The sequence below is a fragment of the Pyxicephalus adspersus genome, chromosome 2 (assembly GCF_032062135.1).
Source record: "Pyxicephalus adspersus chromosome 2, UCB_Pads_2.0, whole genome shotgun sequence".
In the NCBI taxonomy this organism is placed as follows: Eukaryota; Metazoa; Chordata; class Amphibia; order Anura; family Pyxicephalidae; genus Pyxicephalus; species Pyxicephalus adspersus.
Window position 1 is genome coordinate 154899401 of NC_092859.1, and position 20513 is coordinate 154919913.

At 38.5% G+C, this 20513-nt stretch overlaps 1 protein-coding gene across 1 annotated transcript in view; it reads right to left on the bottom strand.

Annotated features, from left to right (window-relative positions):
* ANTXR1 (ANTXR cell adhesion molecule 1) overlaps nucleotides 1–20513 on the bottom strand; it is a 125725-nt gene that overhangs the window by 67451 nt on the left and 37761 nt on the right. Inside the window, exons 5-13 of the mRNA XM_072402824.1 lie at nucleotides 19504–19537; nucleotides 18660–18739; nucleotides 17680–17748; nucleotides 17040–17120; nucleotides 9626–9686; nucleotides 8240–8338; nucleotides 7497–7566; nucleotides 5811–5889; nucleotides 398–493 (exon numbers count right to left, since the gene is read on the bottom strand). Of these exons, the coding sequence (XP_072258925.1) occupies nucleotides 398–493; nucleotides 5811–5889; nucleotides 7497–7566; nucleotides 8240–8338; nucleotides 9626–9686; nucleotides 17040–17120; nucleotides 17680–17748; nucleotides 18660–18739; nucleotides 19504–19537 (669 nt within the window). The remainder of the gene's footprint in view (nucleotides 1–397; nucleotides 494–5810; nucleotides 5890–7496; nucleotides 7567–8239; nucleotides 8339–9625; nucleotides 9687–17039; nucleotides 17121–17679; nucleotides 17749–18659; nucleotides 18740–19503; nucleotides 19538–20513) is intronic.

Consider the following 20513-nt stretch of genomic DNA (forward strand, 5'->3'; position numbering starts at 1 on the left):
AGCCTAGAGTGACAACGCTGCTTTTGAAACATGCAATACAGTGAGTGTTGTCACCCAGGACAGGAATTGTAAATAAAGGCCTAAAAACTAATCTGAGGACTGCAAGCAGCAATATATTTAATTTTTTAGATTTCCTTAATATAGCATAATCTAGGGTTATAGTAAACTAATTGTATATTCAAGGGAAATACCGATATGATCTTATGCCAGTGTGTATACAGAGAGCTTTTCCGGTCATGCCTGATCTCCAAACAGAGGATGCTGTTTATATACAAGAGAAGTGCAGATACAAATATCTCTGGATGCAGAGAAACAAGCGAGGTTAAACGCATTCCGCAGGCCCGGGGTCACGCCAGGTCCCAGAAACACAGGCAGGATGATGACATGTGAGACTTACCACGGTACAGCACAGGGGCCAGAACCACCACATCAGAGCCAGGACCAGCAGGAGGAACAGAATCAGCAGCACGATCGCCAATATCGTCCCGTCAGACTGTGAACAAGAAACAGAATGCTGAGTGATCTGTGCAACGGGCCTTAAAGAACACGTCAGCCCTAAGAAATGAAGTATTGCTTTATAACGAAAAGAGGTGGAAACCAACAAATACAACCGAGTCACAACTTCCCGCAGAAGGAGGGGATGTAATATGCAGGCGCAAGGCTTGACATCTGCAGCAAGGCTCCTGCAGATTGGAGAGTACTAACTGGGACTTAGCACTTCTGCAGAGAGGCCGCTGCTTCACACAGAGACTTTTCTACTCTGTGGTTGGTTGCTAAATGAAGCAAACTTGGGAACATGTGAAAATGTGTAACTCCTAAGAGCTGTGAAACAATATCAGCCAAACAATGTTGGTGTTCGCCCTGAAATACAAAAAAAACATGGTCTCCCCCAAAAATGTATTAATGCCCTTACAGTGCTTTCATGTGTTTTCCCCTGTAAAGTCCCATCTTTAACCTAATATACCTTCATGTGATGGAGTGGCAACAATACTGCTCCTAAATTCAGCAGTTGCCACTCTTGTGTAGGCTGTGCTACCTGCACTATAGTGGGAGAAGAAGATATTGCAGGGGTCATGGCTATCAGCGGTGTGATTGCCAATATATAAGCCTGTAGCTTGTCCATCACCACCTGGCCCACTGCTCTGCTTCTAAATCACTCCCAATAGATTTGAGAGCTCTAGATTTTACTCTCAGCAAGACCTTTGCAGTGAGCCCACTGCATAGAGAGACTTTTCTACTCAGGCTTAGGCTGCTTTCTAAAGGAAGCAAACTGTAGAACCCTTAAAACCTTTTTTTTATTTACTTGGAATGTATTTAGCTTATTTTACCGGAATCTTTAATTATGGTTTTTAAGCAGAACAATACTCAATTCTCCTAGACTGATGTGATATCCATGGGCTTTACATCTATTTATCCATCTTATTTTAAGATCCTGGGTACAGTTATCTTGATTGGCCTGGCCAGGATGACCCCTGTTTGTTCCTGCATATATTAAGGATGGCCTTAAATATCACCTTGTAAGACCATTGTCAAGGTAAATAGCAGTCAGTGTTACCATTGGCTAGTAGTCACATGTGATGACCACCTGATGGCACATTGACCAATATTTACTTAGACAAGGGGCTTATACGCTGATGTGCCCATTGTTAATGTACACAGCAGGTAGCTGCTGTCTGCTGCCTCTCTTAACGGGCCCACAGTTGTTCTTTACATTACCAACCAGGTATTAGACAAATATTTGGGTACATTTTGGTTCAGATTATCTGAATTCTTTTGAATTTTTGTTATAAACTCACGTTTGTGCCAACCCTTCCCTACTATAATGGAGATATTTCTCTTGTGTTAGCGATTCGGCTGAATAGAAATGCTTTTTTTGGGTATTGGTTTCCTTTCATACTTCTCTTGTGCCGGTGTTCTCCATTCTTCCACCATTGAGGGGTACAGCTTGCAACCCTTCTCTGTTTCAGCTCCATGTTCCCAAAGACCCCAGCTATGTGTTTTGATCAAATCTGATTAAGCATGATTTTTTTTTGCGAAACACGTAGAGAAACGTCACATTATTAAACGTGATCCATTGTAATCCTTTATGGAAAACAATCATATTGCTCCTGAAACTCTGGGATATGTCCAATTGGAACTGTATGGGTTACATGCCGTTAGAGCACAGTTATGGTGTGTGTCATCGCTGGCACTGAATATGAAATTGGCAAATGACTTCTTATCTTATTGCTTCTGTATGAAAGAAAAAATATATTTGTTTTTATATATCTAAACATTCTAATGTTCATTCTAATATATGTTTGCTGATATGATAATTTGAGGTGTGGTACCCTATCAGGGTCTGGATATATTAATATATTTGACTAGCATTGGGTTTTATTAAGCCTGCAAATCCTAAATGTTTTTAGGCAATTATTCAATAACTGGGTAAATAAACCAAACCTTTCTAAGCCAGGCCAGACACACCCTCTAATTACATTGTCAGCACCTCATTTAGAAATAACTTGGAAAATGCATTTAAATAACTCTTAGGAGCTGTGAATATTAATATGACTCAAATGTTGATGTCATCTAAGTCTGTTGTTAAAATAAAGTACAGCTATGGATTCCTATTTGAAAAGTATGTATCAATGTATCTGAACTTGTCCCCCTGCAAAGTCCAACCTTTCACCTAATGTTTCTTGTGATGGGGTGGCTACAGTGCTGCACTACTCCTGAATTTGGAGCAGAGTTGCCACTGTTATGTGGGCTGTGCCTGTGTGCACTACAGTGGGAGGGGTAAAGGTTGTGGGGGCGTGGCTTTCAGAATTGTAACCTGTAAATCAACACCTGGCCACACCCAGTTCTGCCCATTGCTTTGTGGATTGACAGTACTGAACTCCTCCCATTGTGATCTGCAGCTGCTGGGAGCGGGAGAATGTTAGATACAAATCAAGGTTTTGGTTCAATCAGGGAAGGTAAAGAAGTTTATCTTTTTTACTTTTATAAGGTTTGTGCATCACATAGACCCGGATTTGTGACTTTTTAAAATGTATACACTTAGTATATGTTACTATGGGTTAGTTAGCATTACCATAACCACCAGCCAGCTTCTGTTAGAAATGTTTTGCCGGTCTGCAGCTTCTCTGTGTCCCGGACCAAGCGCAGCACGCTCTACACATGGAGACCTGAGTTAAGGTCACAGGGCTCTACATGGGGACGCCGGCCTCAATTTATTACTCCAAGATGTGCTGGAAACGCACCAACTTTAGCTTAGTATTGTTACCTCTGTCTCATTGTAATGAGTTTTCTTGCAATGTTTAAAAATCTGAAACAATCCTTTCATGATGCCAATTTATAGCAACGTCAGGGTCTTTTCAAATGGAAAAAGAATTTAAAACCACATAAAAAAACAGATTAAGGCAATGTAAAGTGTAGGAGACAGCAAGATTGTCTTTCATTGCTCCGGGGACACAGCTGTTTTAACACTTTAGTGTTCCTAAAGGATTCCTCCAGAGGTTGCTGGGGCTTCCCAGGGCAATGAGCAGTTTGTTCCTCTCAGGTCAGTGTAAGTGACTCCAATGATCTTTTTGGCTATCTGTAATGGTGACATTCTTCCCAATGGCCGGCAATGTAAGAGGAATTCTTCCCACTGATCACCACACTAATATACTGTGATCTGTGGATATAGGAATTATAGAAGGGGTTCCCTGAGACCTGAAAGTTATTTCAAGGGTTCCTCCATGGTAATAAGTTTTAGAAACATGTAATACAGGTGAAGGAAGGGTCCTACGAGTTGTTTAACATAAGATTGTATTATTTCAATACACCAATTGTATTATATAATTTTTGCACACTTTTAATATATGGAGCCATTAAAAACCTCTTTCTCTCTCTTTGTTGTACTCCTGAAATAATCAACCTGTCTGCTTGCATTTTTTTAATTTTTAGGCTTAGAAAACAGGTGCAATCTATGAACCCATGACCCTTAAAGGGACTAAAGGTATTTGTGTGTGCACAATATCGAACTTTTTTTTTATATTGACATATATTTCCGATGAAGAAGGAAAAGGGAAGAGATAAGTAAGGGAAAAACAAAAGCTATTGGCAAAATGAATCTATTTCTGGTTATCATCTATTCTCCAAAAAGGTGCAGAAATGGGGTTGTACCAGACATCTATACAGGATCTATAATCTATAGGCAGACCTGGATGTACTGTTTGATTGGGCAGCCAAGTGGCAAATGACAATTAATATAGATAGATGTAAAGTTATGCACTTGGGAGCTAACAACATGCATGCTTCATACTGTCTAGGGGAAATACATTTGGGGGAGTCAGAAATGGAAAATGATCAGGGGGTTCTGGTAGATCATAGACCTAATAACATCATGCAATGCCAAGCTGCAATATCTAAAGCTAGTAAAGTACTTTCTTGTATTAAAAGAGGAATACACCGCAGAGATGGAGACATAATCCTGCCCCTGTACAAAGCATTGGTCAGATCACATCTGGAATATGCAGTCCAGTTTTGGGATATTGTGGAATTGGAGAGAATGCCTGGTGAGAATGGAATTGTATTAGCTGATGTATATAAAATAATTGATCAGACTTTATAGTTCCTATATTGCCTGTGTTTATGGCTTTTGTTTAAATCTGATGCGTTTCACATTCCTTTACAAACCTATGAAAATGCAAATCCTGAAGTAGGTCAACTGCAGGTTAATAGAACCTGGTAATAAGTTCTTAATGATTTCTGAAGCATCTCATACTTATGTTAAACTGATTCCATCATGTCAGATGACAACAGGCCTTTAACTACTTTATTATGGTGTCATTTCAGCCCTAGTTGGGACCAAATTGAGCTGGAGTGTCTTTTTTCTTTTCTTTTCTGATACATGTGTCTCATATACAGGAGGCTGCAAAGAATCACTGCATCAGAAGACAATGGCCCTGATTTAATAAAGTTCTCCAAGGCTGGAGAGGATACCTTTTCATCAGTGAAGCTGGGTGATCCAGCAAACCTGGAATTAATTTTCCGAAATTATATAGCTTATTTGTTAGCAAATGTTTTCAATCCTGGACCAGATCCATCCCAGGTTTGCTGGATCACCCAGGTTCACTGATAAAAGTGTATCTCCTCCACTCTTGGAGAGCTTTATTAAATCAGATCCAATCTTTAGGGGGCCCTGGCTTCTTACTGCTCCACCAACAGCCTCCCAGTAGCTGCTGCCCCTTCAGTCCTCCCCCAGGAAAAATAACACCGTGGTAGATTAAAAATATATTACTTGTTCTAGCATTACTTCCTCTTGTTCTGTGCACCTGCTCGCTGTCACTTTTTTTGGATAGTGTGTTTATGTAAAATTGAGCCCATGAATAGAAATGAGTTTAACTGAGTAGACATACATGCATGATGTATTGGCTTGTCATTACTACAATGTATGTTGTGAATGGGCCCTAAATATTTGCATACCTGAATGGCTAAAATGTGCAAAACAGCAACCAAAAAGTTATTCTAAGCTTTTCCTGAATTCTCTACATATTTACTGGCACTAGCTCTGAAAATAAAGTTTGCAGTCACAGCTAAGTTGCTGCAGCTGAAGCTCAGTTTCTTGGTTCCAGATGTGTCACAAAATAAAAACACAACAAAAAAGCCACGCTCAACGGGAAACGGTGCGGCCAGCTTTTCCACTGTCACAGCAACATCCAGCATGACTACTCTGAACGCGGTCTGAAATCTTACAATGACCTATATGCAAATATTGGATCATGAAACATCAAACATCGTTCCGAAAAAATCCATCGGTCGGAAGTTATAAGTTTACAACTTACACAGTGTGTGCTGGTGATGATGACGGATCTTGAAATAAAGCTTAAACCATCATTCATGCTGACTTGAAGGGCTGCAAACCTGGAAAAAGCAAGCAGAAATAATAATAGTTACATTAGAATATTGAAGTCAGAATGCTAATAAAAGGGATGGCAAAGAGAGAAAAATAAACCCCCTTCCTGGGTCAGATGTTACCCATGTTGAGTCCATCAAATTCTTTGGATCTATAATCGCCCAAGACCTAAACTAGGTTTCCATCATCAAGTACAGTAAAGTATAGTTCAGCTCAGCCAATCCAACCACCAGGTAATCACAACTAAAATCTTCCAGCAGCTTACTATACCTAACAATAACAGGTATAGTAGGGCAGGCCAATCCGATCACTGGGCAATGACAGCCACCATAGTCTGGTGGTCTAGCCAATGAGTGGTAAAGTAATGTTGGATCAGAACTTGGATCTGACCACCCCTAGTCTTCAGTCTCTGACACCAATATTAATCATTCAATGTAGGGGTGCATGGTGGCTCAGTGGTTAGCACTCTTGCCTTTGCAGTGCTAGGTCCCAAGTTCAAATCTTAGCCAGGACACTATTTGCAAGGAGTTGGTATGCTTTCCTCATGTTTGGGTTCGTTTTGACTGGGTACTCTGGTTTCCCCCCACATTCCAAAAACATGCAGATAGGTTAATTAGCTTCCCCTCAAAATTCACGATATAATGTACTAAAGATGTATGACCATAGTAGGGACATTGGATTGTGAGCCCCTTTGGGGGACAGCTAGTGACATGACCATGGACTATGTAAAGTGTTGCATAATATATTGGTGTTATATAAATACTGTGTAATATTAATAATTTACTGAATATTATGTGTGACCCTTTGGTAATTTTAGGGTGTCACACTTGAGACCCTGTAAATAAAGTATGTTGACCATCCCTGATCTAAATGTACAATATCAATATTGGGACTGATATATGAAAGCTCTCCAAGACTGGAGAAGATTGACTACTATGGGAGAACCTGGATCATTCAACAAACCTCTAAAGGATTTTGTTCAGGGTTGAAAACAATTGCCATTAAATAGCAAATGATGATAGGTTCCCCTAGGTTCTTCTCAAAGAGCTTTAATAAGTCAGACCCAATGTATTAGGAAGCAAAAGCAATGCAAAGTACAATAATGGTGTACAAAGCTTTGGAAATTGAAACATGCAACCAGATTCTAGTTAATTGTTCTCAGATCAGCTTGTGTTTATTATACAACTTGGCACGCAATCATTACACTTTCCACAGCTTCAATGAACAAGACTAATGTTTTTTATTGTAAAACGTTCATGAGAGAAACATGGTGACAGCCACTGCTGAACTCCTTCTGAACATTCCCATCAACAAGAGCAAGAATGCAGATCAGATATGCCTATAGTTTGGCATTAATTATTTAAATTCATAAAGCTAACAAGTCAGCATGCCAGTCAGTCAACTAGCATGTGAAGAACAGCCAAGGCATTCTTGATGTCTCTCTTAGGAAATATATCCTAAGAGAGGAATTGTACAAGGAGGTTCCTTGCCGGGAAGCGATATCTAGGCTGCCTACAGATGCCTATGGAGAGGGTGTTACACATAATTCTATTTTCATTAATATATTTCATGAAACAACAACTTAAGAGATGTATATCTATATGAAGTAGCTTACATGCCAGCTTCTTCCAGAACCGGGGCTGGACAAAGCAGATATGTGTCCTCCACAACCAGCGGCTTCTCATCTACAACATGAAAATATACATGAAACGATTAAGATTTGCTTAGTACCAGGGATAATAAAAACAGCAGAAATTATAACTTTGCTATTTTTGTTCTTTTTTCGATCATTATCCTCGATATTTCTTCCAGTAGTTGGCTGGCCAAGATGCCCGAACCATTCCTTGGTGGGTTTCAATCACAAATTGGGACTGGAGCATCTCCAGGACACCAGATATTCTCGGTCCATCTATCCTGTTCTGGAAATGCTACAAGACACTGACCTTTGGAAGTATCTGACAAAGCTATCGGAGACCCTCTCAAGGAAATGGCCAGGTCATGTCAGGACTGGACAGTATATTAATAAATAGAAATAAATTGAATGAATAGTTTAGGAAGGTCATCAAAGTAAATACAAAGGTGACCAAAGGTTTTTATAACTAGCATTTCATTTCCTATGTCTTCCATGCTTTAATTCTTTTCTCAAACCAATCCATTTACACGTTTGAAGCCAGAAAGTTATGACAAATGGAGAACAGCTTACAATTTATGTAAAAAGGTGATTCTGCATGGCTGGCTGGTCCTAACCATCTGATCAGAATTGCAGAGCCCCGCTTAAAACATCCAGGTCAACAAATGCATGCAATATAAATCCTCTGCAAGAGGAACAACTTCTTCTAGGCAAACGTTTCAACTTACTAAGAGAGTTTGTGTCATTGATCCTGAAGCTGCATAGTACTCGGTCCACATTCCGTGAATATCGGAATCCATTGCCCCTTACCACCACTTGGAAGGACTCTATGAAATAGAATTGTTCACACATATAATCTTATAGTTATGGTAATTGAGATTGTTTTCCTAATTTCCCCTTCAGTTCTGTACTTTGTTTGTTCTGTCTGTTTATTATAGAAGAGCAATATGGAATTCATCTAATTTCAGATTGCCCAATTCAGTTTCCCCATTGACAGTGATTTTAACTTTTCCCTATAATGTGGTTTTAGGCAACTAAGCCCAAGTGTTTTCTTCAAATAGGCCACCGGTGATAAAAATAATCTCTTTCTTGCTTCTTATCCCACATGGTTTGGTCAGTGAAAGCTTTGTGATTTGGAAAAAGTGCTCATGTGACCCAAGTCAAAGTTTCTCCTTCAATAACGTTGATCTCTATGCTCAATTCAGCAGAAGGAACTACATGGGGCATCACTGGCTGCACACTATGGCCAGATTTGGGTGCGCATTATGCAGTGGAGCAATAAGAAACTGAAATCTAATTGGCTGTATTTCCTTATCCTACTTTTGCAATGCAATGGTGAGCAGAACAAAAGGGGCGGGAAGGGAAATCTCCCTGGACAGAATTAATAGCCAATAAGAGTCTTATCATTTGACTTCTGTATTATAAATAGTTATACATACACTTTAAACAAAACCAAGCCCACTATGGATCAGGCTGGTCTGACATTACCCAGGTTGGTTGATAAGCTCAGGCTATTAGCAGAAAGTTCTGGGCTCCAGCTTCAATCAGAACCTGTCAGGCTATGCTTTATATGAGATCATATGTTGTCTAGTGACTGATGGGTTTTTCTATGGTATCTTTTGGGAATTTGGTTTATGTTGGCTCTGATGAACTGGCATGTGCTTTATGCCAGACACAGCTGGTTATTGTTTCTTGTATACCCTGAGAAACCAAGCAAAATAGTACAAAATCCTTCCCAGATTTGTCCCACATATTCAGCACATCTGTACTAGTGAATTCAGCAAAAAAAAGCAAATCTGAAATATACTATAGTTACAGTTCACATTTTTATCAACTGGCCCCTGCAAAGTTGTCTAAAATGTGCTAGAGTGCCGACAATGGGGGTGTCCAACTCAAATCTTCGAGGGATGGGATCTGCACATAATTTAAGTATTTTATTAACAGACAGCAGTATATTTAGTTAGGTGTGGTTCTCCAATGAAAAAAAAAAACTGGTAGTATGAAAATCCTGGCCTATATGTGGCCGTCAAGGACTGGAATTAGACACCTCTGGCATAAAATGAATAAAAATAAACTGTTGCCGACAACGCACATCTGAATTTACATGTACTTACCTCCGGCACATATACTGGAAGGCTCCACAGCTAAAATTTCAATGCAGGACATCTTCAGAATCTGTTCAATGATATGAAAATGGATCAGTACTGTGAATAGAAAACACTTCCGAGGACCTAGGCAAATATGACCTGGGGGCCACAAATCTACTACATAACAGTTCTCTGCCATTCTGAGGCTCTGGTGAAGGTGTGGATCCTGGGCAATTGGTCTGTTTTTCTTACCCTAAAGCTGTAGATAAGCAAATATTGCACCTCAATCAATAATCAGGAACAAACAAACTACCTAATATTCTCATAATTAAGGAGCTCTGAGCAGGGTATTAATTTAAAAAGAAAACATATTGAAATAATTAAGTCTGGCCTCCGATGGGAAAATGTGACTGCCAACATCTCCTGCACTCCATCATGCTGACAGGTCAGTACCGTATATAGAGCAGAATAATGAAAGTTCCTATTACATTTTTCAAATAGAATATTTTCCAGGATCATACTTGCTCCATACAGAAGTTTTGCATATGCATGACTATCAGAGACATGGCACCTATATTTTGTGGCTGCTAGGTATAAATCATGTTTAAAACCCCACAGCTAATTTTCTGGTGTAGTAAAAGTTTACCTGTAAAAAGCTTTATAAATAAGTGTATATTTTATATTTATATGACTTTATAGCATTTGCACTTTAATCTAAGATCTTCCTACAGTCCAGGCTTTGACTACTTGGCTGCAGGAAAATTTGCTGTCCCTTTTCAAGAAGATTTTAGCTTAATTTCATGTTCCCTATTACACTGTAGGTTACAACAATGCCGAGAATGTATATCTCCTGTCCCTAGCTATGTTCTGTCTGATTGACTTTTTATTGAGCGATATGTTAATGTATTCTATTTCATGACAACAGTTTTTATTTCTTCAGACAATTTCATGCTTCCAACTTTCATAATATTTTTATCTTTAAATAATCAGAATTTAAAATAGAATTAGAAGTACAGCAGCAGCCGCTTACTTTCTGACTCTCTCTCTAGAAAATTATTATAAAGTCAATTAATTTTATCCCTCTTTGGCTCTTCCCAGTCCCAGGCATGTTACACATTCCACCTAAAGTTAGTCATACAACCAGTGCTATTAATAGCCACTCAATTCTTTTACACTGATCATAAAACACAATAAAATATTTGTGGATATTTCAATGTTTTCTATTTGATAATAAAGAAGAATTAAGATCCTGGGACCTTGAATGAGGATGGTTGTGTAATTACTTTCCAACTTCCACATGCCAAATACAATATTTCTTCTGCTTGTTTATTTTGAAATGCATGTAAAACTTTGTGCACAAATCTGTAAATCATAAAACCTCTATCAAACTTTGACCAATGTTGCATCTACTCTTAAACCCCATTCTTTGTCTTGACTTTACCTGAAAAGCTCTTAGAGACTCAAACCTCATAAATTGTAGTTTGTCACTACATGAGCTGCTTTCCTGGAGAGCCCCAAGACCCCATCTCCAAACTCTTGGGAAAAAGCTGAGCACAATCAGAAAAATAATTACTAATGAATCCTGGTGGGAAATGTGATATAAATTCATCATAAATCATTAAATCATCACGTTAAAGCTTAAAACTGAATCTCTATCAGCTTGCTTTTACCACTAAATGTGCCAATGACACAGCAGAAAGCAGGAGGAAGCTGATCTTAATGTTTTGTAAAGGACCTGCCATCATATTTCTACTTTTTGAATATGCAGGAATCCCCTGCCATTGACAAGACTTCCCCAACTACAAGAGAGCTGGGAGCTGTTCCATTAAAGGGCACCACATCTCAGAGTGCTTTATAAACTTTAACATTCATGTCCCCTAGAAAGATGTATACTAAGAAAATGACTCGCAAATCCACTCCTAAGGAATTTACTAAACTCTAAGGCTATGTACACACGTGCAATAATTGTTGTTACAAACGAGCGACTGACGACAGATTAGCGATTAATCATGATTTTTTTGAACGATTATATAGAACACGATTCTGTACATGCTGTAAGGATACAATCGTTCAAATATAATCCACCAATAATGTACACACGCTTGATACGATCAATTGAACGATGCAGGTAGTGACATGTACTAGAGAAAGTGTGCTGCAGAACCATCCACGATCACTGAACGACAGTACACACAATAGATTGGGAACAATCTGATCTGCTGAGACGGTCGTACGTTTCCAGCCACATTCTTCATTCATCAGCATCGTTGGCCAGTCGTTGTGCACTTTATTTTATTAAAGATTATCAGCCGATCGGTCGCCAAAGGTTCGTTTCCAATTATTGCACGTGTGTACGTAGCCTAAACCATTTATAAACAAAATAAATTATGATAGGCCAAACAAACAAAGAAATTCTTTGCCAACCAAATTAAGGAACTGACTACTTTTAGAGACACCATATGATTCAATACCCAGAAACTAAAAGGATCCTTGGATTACACACACCCTTGTTATATCTGTATCTTGTCATAAAATCCCCAACTATGATGGCCACCATGCAACTCATTCTACTAAGTTTGTAACTCGGCAATGCTAACATTGTTTTTTAAAGTCCCTCAAATTGCCTCTGTGTTGAAATCAAATCTATATGCCTCCTACTAACACAGTATTACGCAGAATAAAATATAAGAAATACATACAATATTTTCACAGTTTTACTTTTTATTTTTCCCCACAAAACATAAGCAATGAGAAATTCTGAATTTGATCTCCTTCAAGTCCATCCAAAGAAGCATTTCCCAGCTTTTTACTAGGTGCCAAATGCTGTAATGAAAGAGTATAATCTTATTTCTCTTAATCTGCATACCACAGGAAAAAATTGTCCTGGAAAAAAAATCTTTCCAAGTTCCATATTTTAACTTCCTGAAAACACGGGGAAAGCGGGAGTTATAATTGCAGCCCTGTCTACATCTGAGCTTCACTCCTCCTAAAAGATACATTTGTTATCCAAGCAGCAAAAGTGATGCGGAGAAGTGGAGAGCAATGCAGTACTGAGGGCTTTAAAAACCCCCAAGACCCTACCTGTATGAAATTCCAGAACCTAGCAATGTATTGTAAATATAAAATGTACAGGTACATACAATGCATGAATCTATAGAGCACAAATTAGCAATACAACAATATTTATTACAGGTATTTTGATGAAAACATCTCTTTTCATGTAAAGAATCATTCTTTACCCTGTGATCCAAATCCTAGGCTAAGACCACAAGACCTCCTGCTCTAAGGATCATCTGGAGTGATTTAGAGATATTTTGGGTTTGCATTTACAGGGTCAGTTTAAGCAAAAAGTTAGATTTAATAGACGTAATAGGATGCAGTATGATAGAAAGTTGCTTTGTAACAATATTTGCATAGCAAAATAAAAAGAGGGAATACTGTATATGGCTTGAAGGAGTTGGAAAGTAACGACAAAACCATCCTCATCTTGTAAAACCCCCAGGAATTTATTTCCCATTTATTACCAAATGGAAAATATTGTCACCCATGTATATTCTCTTTTACGAGCTTCTAAATTAAATTGTAGCATGGTTTCAATATATGATAAGCTAAGCCCAGGGCAAAAAAGGAGAACGCAATAGGTGAAGGGACAGCATGATAGGGTGAAAAAGGGGGTATACTGGAGAATAGGGTTGAGAAAAATAGGAGACGTAGGTAAGAATTACCGGATAGGTTGGGTGGTGTTAGGTGTGGGGTGAGCCAGTAAGAGTTCAATCCAGAAGGGGAGGTTGCTGGTCAGTTGAGCCGAGAGGTCAAGGGGGAAGTTTATTACACACTCTTTCTCCAGTTTGGTGCAAGTTGGGGTTATGTGATGGGCAGTAAAGTGGGTGGTGATATTTTGGGATTGTTGTAGAATATATTGTCATGGTATTGTCTTTGTACAATGGACAAGGTCCATGAAGGGGTTGCGATTTTTGGTGAGGAGGCATTTTAAAAGAAGGAGAAACCCATTAGAGGTATGGGTGTTCTTAAAACACATCGTGGGTGTAATCGACTACTGAGAAGTGTCAGTAATATTGGTTATGGGAGCCAGGTGTAATTGTCCCTGAGGCATAGCAGCTGGGGGCAGGAAAATTGGATAGGAGAATTGATGTGTTATTTAAGAGCCTTCATGGACCTTGGCCTAAAAAAATTGTATTATGGTTGTTACAATAACATTGTTGCTAATAAACTACTGCTTTGGCCAATTTATACCAAAAAATGTTGGTATTGGTTATTTGGTAAAAGAAAGAGGGCATTGGGGTGTAATGGGGGAATAACCCCCATCTGTTGTAGCCTGGCCAAACTAATAAATATAAAGCATGCCAAACCAATTAAATATTACAACCAAATTAAAATTGAACAAGGCTATTTCCAATAGTAATACGTTTAATAAACACATATAAACTATGGTTCAAAGGCCAAATGTGCTTGTAGACTACACTACAGCTATGTAATTATATCTCTGGATTCAGGGGGATCAATCCTTCTACACAAAGAAGGAAGAACAATAGATGCCAGACTACATTCTTCAGCATCCTAGAAACTATGTGTCTACATGGGGAGGATATAGAATTTGTAGTCACAGGTAATGGTGGTAAGCAATAGTAAGACTTCAATCAGCTAACAGGAAACTAAAAGACACAACAGGTCTTGGATCTGTTCTAGCCAAGCACAACAATGGAATTTTTGAATTTGAAAAGTTCAGTTCCAAGGTAATACTTTACTATAATTTACACTAATCAACATGATTGCTTTGAGAATTAACCTTGTTTAATTTTAGCTTTAGTTCAGTTTTCATTTTATAATTACTGGGAGAGTCTGTCATGATGCGTGTTGTTATTCTCGGTGACTGAACCCACATGTCTGGATCGGCATGAAATCCATGCACTTGCCCATGGGGCAAAATCTGCAATCTGAGGAACTGATGAGTTTTTGTTTTGCTAGAACCTGCTGATTTGCTTTTATATTACAAATGAAAAGCGGATTAAAGAAGGTTTTTTAAGGTGTCTCAAACTATAAATTCTAAAGCAGTTGTCTAAAGCGGCTTGTAAGTCTCTCGCTCATCTTCTACATGTGTCACCACTGCACCAATGAGATCCTGTACATGTGTCACCACTGCACCGATGTGATCTTCTACATGTGTCACCACTGCACCAAGGGGCCCTTCAGCACTCAACAACACTACAACCCTTCTCACTACTTTGCCAGCAATCACATGCCTTGTTCAGACCACTCCACTACCACAACATACCATCAACTACTTTACCTACCCTGCAAGTACCATGCATGCCCCAGGCCCCTCTTTCGCCCCCCGATGCTCTCGTTATTTACTAATCTAATAAAAATTAAACCTCTCACCCATTCTGTAAGCTCTGCACCCTTCATGTTCACTGTTTTGCAAAAATGTAGCCTCCCATCATTGTTGTGCCTGCACACACCACCAATCCAACCTCACTTATCCATCCCTGCTCCCAACAATCTTTTACCAGCCACTGGCCACCTTGACTACACCAAGGCCTTCACCACCGATTACATAGTTGCCTCTACTGTCATCACCACATTAGCTCAGTTTTTTCTATCCCAAACACCTGACCTCACTCCTATCCATAACATTGTCTGTTCTGGAACAGGCATACTTTTGGACACAAGTTGGCAATGGAGGGACAGGCAGGAGGCATGTAATCTGTAATGTTATGGGCTGACTACAAGCAGACAGACACGTTGTACCTTCTCACAGGTTCCGTAGTCCTAAGACAAGGAACAAGAATTCAACCTGAACATATTAACACGAGTCTGCTTCTATAGTTAGAATGGTCAGAAAATACCAGGAAGGTAGTATTATGATTAATATTATCCAGCATTTATATGGTGCCAACATATTACGCTGCACTGTACAAAGTCTTTAGTTGTTTCACTAGCTGTCTCTCAAAGGAAAGTCCCACCATAGTCATATGTGTTTAATATAGTCTAGGGTCATTTTGGGGGAAGCCAATTAACCTGATTGCATGTTTTTGGGATGTAGGAGGAAATTGAAATGCCCAGAGGAAATCCACAAGCATGGTGAGAACATGCAAAGGTGTGGCTTGTGGAGGGGACAAGCAGCCTCATCAGGAAATTAGTTGGGTTTTCAAACATATTACTGAAGGATGAATCTCTAATGATGATTTTACATTAAAGATAACTTTTAAACTCTCCTCCTTGGTCTGTGAAATACTAGGCCTGATTTATTAAAGTCCTCCAAGGCTGGAGAGAATACACTTTTTATAAGCAAAGCTGGGTGATCTAGCATACCTCGAATGGGTTTCCTAAATGTCCTTACCTATTCATTAGGAAATGTTTTCAATCCCGGGACAAATCCATTTCAGGATTGAAACTTATGATAGTATATCCTCTCCAGCCTTGGAGAGCTTTAATAAATCAGACCAACTGTGTTCACTGCACAATACTGCAAACATGTTAATGTAAAAAAAACCTACAATCCCAATTCACCTATTATCGTTTTATAACCATATAAGCTTGACATTGACATGGCATTGGCCTTCTGCCACTGTAACATGATATTTAACTTTTTTCACTGCTTAAGTTTCCATTTTATTTCCCCATGAACATAGCTAATTCAGGATACTGGACACCAGACATTCAGGTATTGACCAATCTGAATCAAGGTACTGGCCCCAAACCATTTAAACAATCAAGTCAAAAAGAACAAAAAGCCACATCCCAAAAACCAAGGATTATTTTAGAAGAACAAAGACAGAGAGGTTTGGAAAGATGGGACTTTCAAGGCTTAGGTATAAAATCATACAGGAACTTTCAGTTATTGACTAGCTAACTTTCACCACTGAATGTCTATAACAGATTACCATGATGTAGGCATCAGCAACCACCATTCTCCCTTATTTTACTAAGCTCACTTTGTTCTCTTCTACCTTGAAATTGGATAGACTAATACTGGACAATTATGTACTAAATAAATTATAAGAGCAGCTGATGGTTAGTATGGACTTGTGAGTGGAATGCAGAGCCAGACCATAATCCTTAAGACCTCAACAGCTCCTATTACTATAAAATGTGGGAGCCACAAGTGGCCTGCACCCTACAAATACATGAAATACTATTAGGAACTTATTTCAAGCATTCACATATGACTTTGGCTAATGCTATTTAACTCCTGGAATTGAGCCCAGTGTTGCAGTAAGACAAATATGCACAACAGTTCATTTATAACAATGTACTATTTCAGGATAACACATAAAGACATGCAAAGTATTTAACTGAATAGTATGATGAATTGATCATTTTGTCAGATCGATCTGTTCTTTTGTGAGAACAAAAGAGATTAAAACAATCTTTCCAACTACTTTTCACCAAGTCTTAGCAAAGACGGGATTGTACTTACTGAGCCTATGATATTATGCAGTGCTTCGAATCCCCCATTCACCGGGAAGACGTGGTCTTTGCTGTCAGCTATCCGAGCCAGCTGAGTTCCCAATGGGAGAAGAAAACAGGAAAGAATGTTGTAACAAACAAAGAATCACATTGTAGCAACATTATGTTCAGTATAATCATGTTTTGAAGTCTATGCTTCCATGCAGTCTAGATATTTTAATATAAATGTTAGTTTTAAAAAAAATGGCAAAAACAAAAAAGTCTAATAAACATATGTTTAGATTTAGGTGAGTGCCAGTTTGGATTCCAACATAACATTTTGGTAACAATAACAATGAATTAGGGTCAATTCACATTGGAGGTGAGGTTGCAGTGTTTTTACGTGTTTCTTACGCCATGCTTGGGAAGACACTTCATGTAAAATGAGCAGACGCTGGTTCTTTTTGAACCGGGTGAGTACACAAGTGGCTTGCAAGATATCAGCTCCAGAAATCATTGCAAAATTGTGCATTGAAGAGGCCAGTCTGAACCTGCCCTTATATTTTATATATGTTCTTATATTTTTATATGTTATGATTGTGTAAGATAAAATATTTCTCTAATAAATATATAATTATTCATAGACTGACTCTTTGCAATTACCACAATACCTGTGTCTCATTGAAGTCTTTGACTCCCACACAATAAACTTGAGCTCCCAAGTCACGAGATCTGTTAGCCTGAAAGGTATACAAAAAAGTTAATATTAAAAAAATAAAAAAACAATCATATAAAATAATGACATGAAAATAACAATGAATTGCATACCTAAATTGTCAAAATGAATCATACGAGTTTAGCAGCGAATCAGATGGACTATTTTATTCTATGATACTTTTGTACTTGAAATATGAAATATAGAACCTGGTCGATCTTACATGAGGTTGCAAAAATGGATGACTCCCAGTTTCAAGAGTATCTTTAAATTTACTGTTGGCCACCACTTCCAAAAAGGTTTTCCTACGATATAACTGACATAGGGGCCTTCACTGATCTAACATTAGGCACAGTTGGCCCAGTGACTAGCGCCTTTGCAGCACTGGGTCTCAGTTTTGAATCTGGGCCATGACTCTTTATGAAAGGAGTTTGTATGTTCTCTTTCTGGTTTCCTCCCAAATCCCCCCAAAAACATGCACTTAGGTTAATTAATTTCCCCTCAAAATTGACTGTGTTAATGACATATGGCTATGGTATGGACATTAGATTGTGAGTCCCCTTGAGGTGTCGACAGCTAGTGACATGACCATGGACTTTTTAAAACCCTAAATAAAATGTTGGCTCTATAAAAATAAAGTTAATAATAATCATTGCTTACACTTGGCTGAGCTATTCAAGGTATCATTTACAATATTTTTGTTTTAAAATCAATTACAGTTACAATTACAGTATCTCCACCAGAGAAACCTTTAGGATCAACAAAGTGGGAATGGTGTCTACACATGAAAACTGTTGGACAGCATTATTTCTTCCAATAGACTTAATTTTCAAAGTTAACATGAAAGAAAAGGATTTTTCATTTAAAGAAGAAACAATTATTCCCAGCAGTAATAGCTTGTATTTAGTTTTTCTGTAATTTGCAGCAGATTGTTACCTCTCGTTCAGCATAATAGAACAGGTCCTCGTGCAGCTCCCCATCAGTCAGTGCAATAATGACACTCGCTGTTCTGTAACCTGAAGGAAAACTGACAATTTGTTATTAATCATACTCTGATCGCCAGAACATTTTACCCATCTGCCTAATATTGTGTTGGTCTTTGATGTGCCACCAAACAGATGAGACCTATTGGGGCATGGTCTCCACAAGACCTCTGAAGGTGTCAAAAATCCTACACTGGGCCTGATTTATTAAAGCTCTTCAAAACTGGAGAAGATAAACTATCATGGGGGAACCTAGTTGATCCACCAAACATGAATGGATCTGGTCCAGGCTTAGAAACATTTGGCAACTAATAGCAAATCATTTTTAGGAAGTCCATTCACAGTTAGCTGGTCCTCGCCTATGTACTCCCAAGCATAAAGGGCATGATGGTTTACTCATGCTGATTAGTACTCTGGTCTTTGCAGCGCTAGGTCACAGGTTCCAGTTTCGGCCAGGACACTATCTGCATGGAGTTTGCAGGTTGTCACCGTGTTTGCAAGAGTTTGTTCCGGATACTCTGATTACCTCCCACATCCCAAAAATATGCATTTAGGTTAATTTGCTTTCCATCAAAATTGGCCTTAGACTTTTTTATTGAAATATGACTATGGTAGAGACATTAGATTTGTGAGCGCCTTGAGGGACAGTTAGTGAAATGACTATGGACTTTGAAAAGCGCCAATATCTTGGCGCTATATAATACAAGTAAATAAATAAACGTGCTAATCTCTGTTATAAATTGTGTTTATTACAGATTGCATTGATATTCATCTATGACAACCATAGTCCTACATACCTTTGTGGTTCTCATGATAGATTTGTTCACTGGCCTGGACAAAAAAAAGTTGAAAAGATGACTTAAGATAAAATATACATAAGTGGGTCACTAAGCATATTCATAAAAGCAGTGAAAGACCGTAATTAATTACCATGAACTGTAACATTTAGTAGATGAGGACAATAGGAAAGATTGGTGACCATGTATTATCCTATTCCGTAGAAAATTTGCGTTACAAATTAGATGAAATCTGATTAGCTAATATGGATTTTTAATTTTGTACAATAGTTTTGATCTTAGAACTTCATCAACAATTGGCTTCATAGTACATGAAACTATCTGCAGGTCTGGTAACACGTATACACCTGGTCTTTTTCTTTAGGTTCTAGGTCAGTGTTTCTCAACCAGGGTTCCTCCAGAGGTTGCTGGGGGTTCCATGAGCAATGAGAAATTTGTGCCTCTCAGGTCAGTTCAACTGACATCAATGATCTTTTTGCTTATCTGGAGTGGCGGCCATGGTGGCCAGAAATGTAAGAGGAATTCTTCCCACTGACCACCATGCTAATGTCTGCGAGCTGTCGATATAATAATTAGAGCAGAGGGTTCCTGAAGACCTGAAAGTCATTTCAAAAGGTCAAGAAACACTGGACAAGACTGATGAAATGTACTACCCAATGGCAGCTATCCATTGTAGAAAGGGAAAAAGGCAAAGTCTGTTTAAAAAATAATTTATGAGTACCTTGGGCGGCATCTACACTGGAGGTGCCAATAGACATTAAAAAGAGGTTGGACATGCAGGTACGGTCTGACTTCTGCAATCTTTAAACCCAATGGTAAAATAAACAAGTAAAATGGGCTCAGGGCAAGTTTTCATATTTATGTGACAAAGTATACAATTCGTTTTTTTATAGTTTCCCCTGAAACCTTAGAGATATTTTGGACAATCCAAGACTTCAGATCTCTACAATAATAATAAAAATGTACTATTTTATTTACAGCAATAAAAGTCAGATTAAATTATTCAGCAA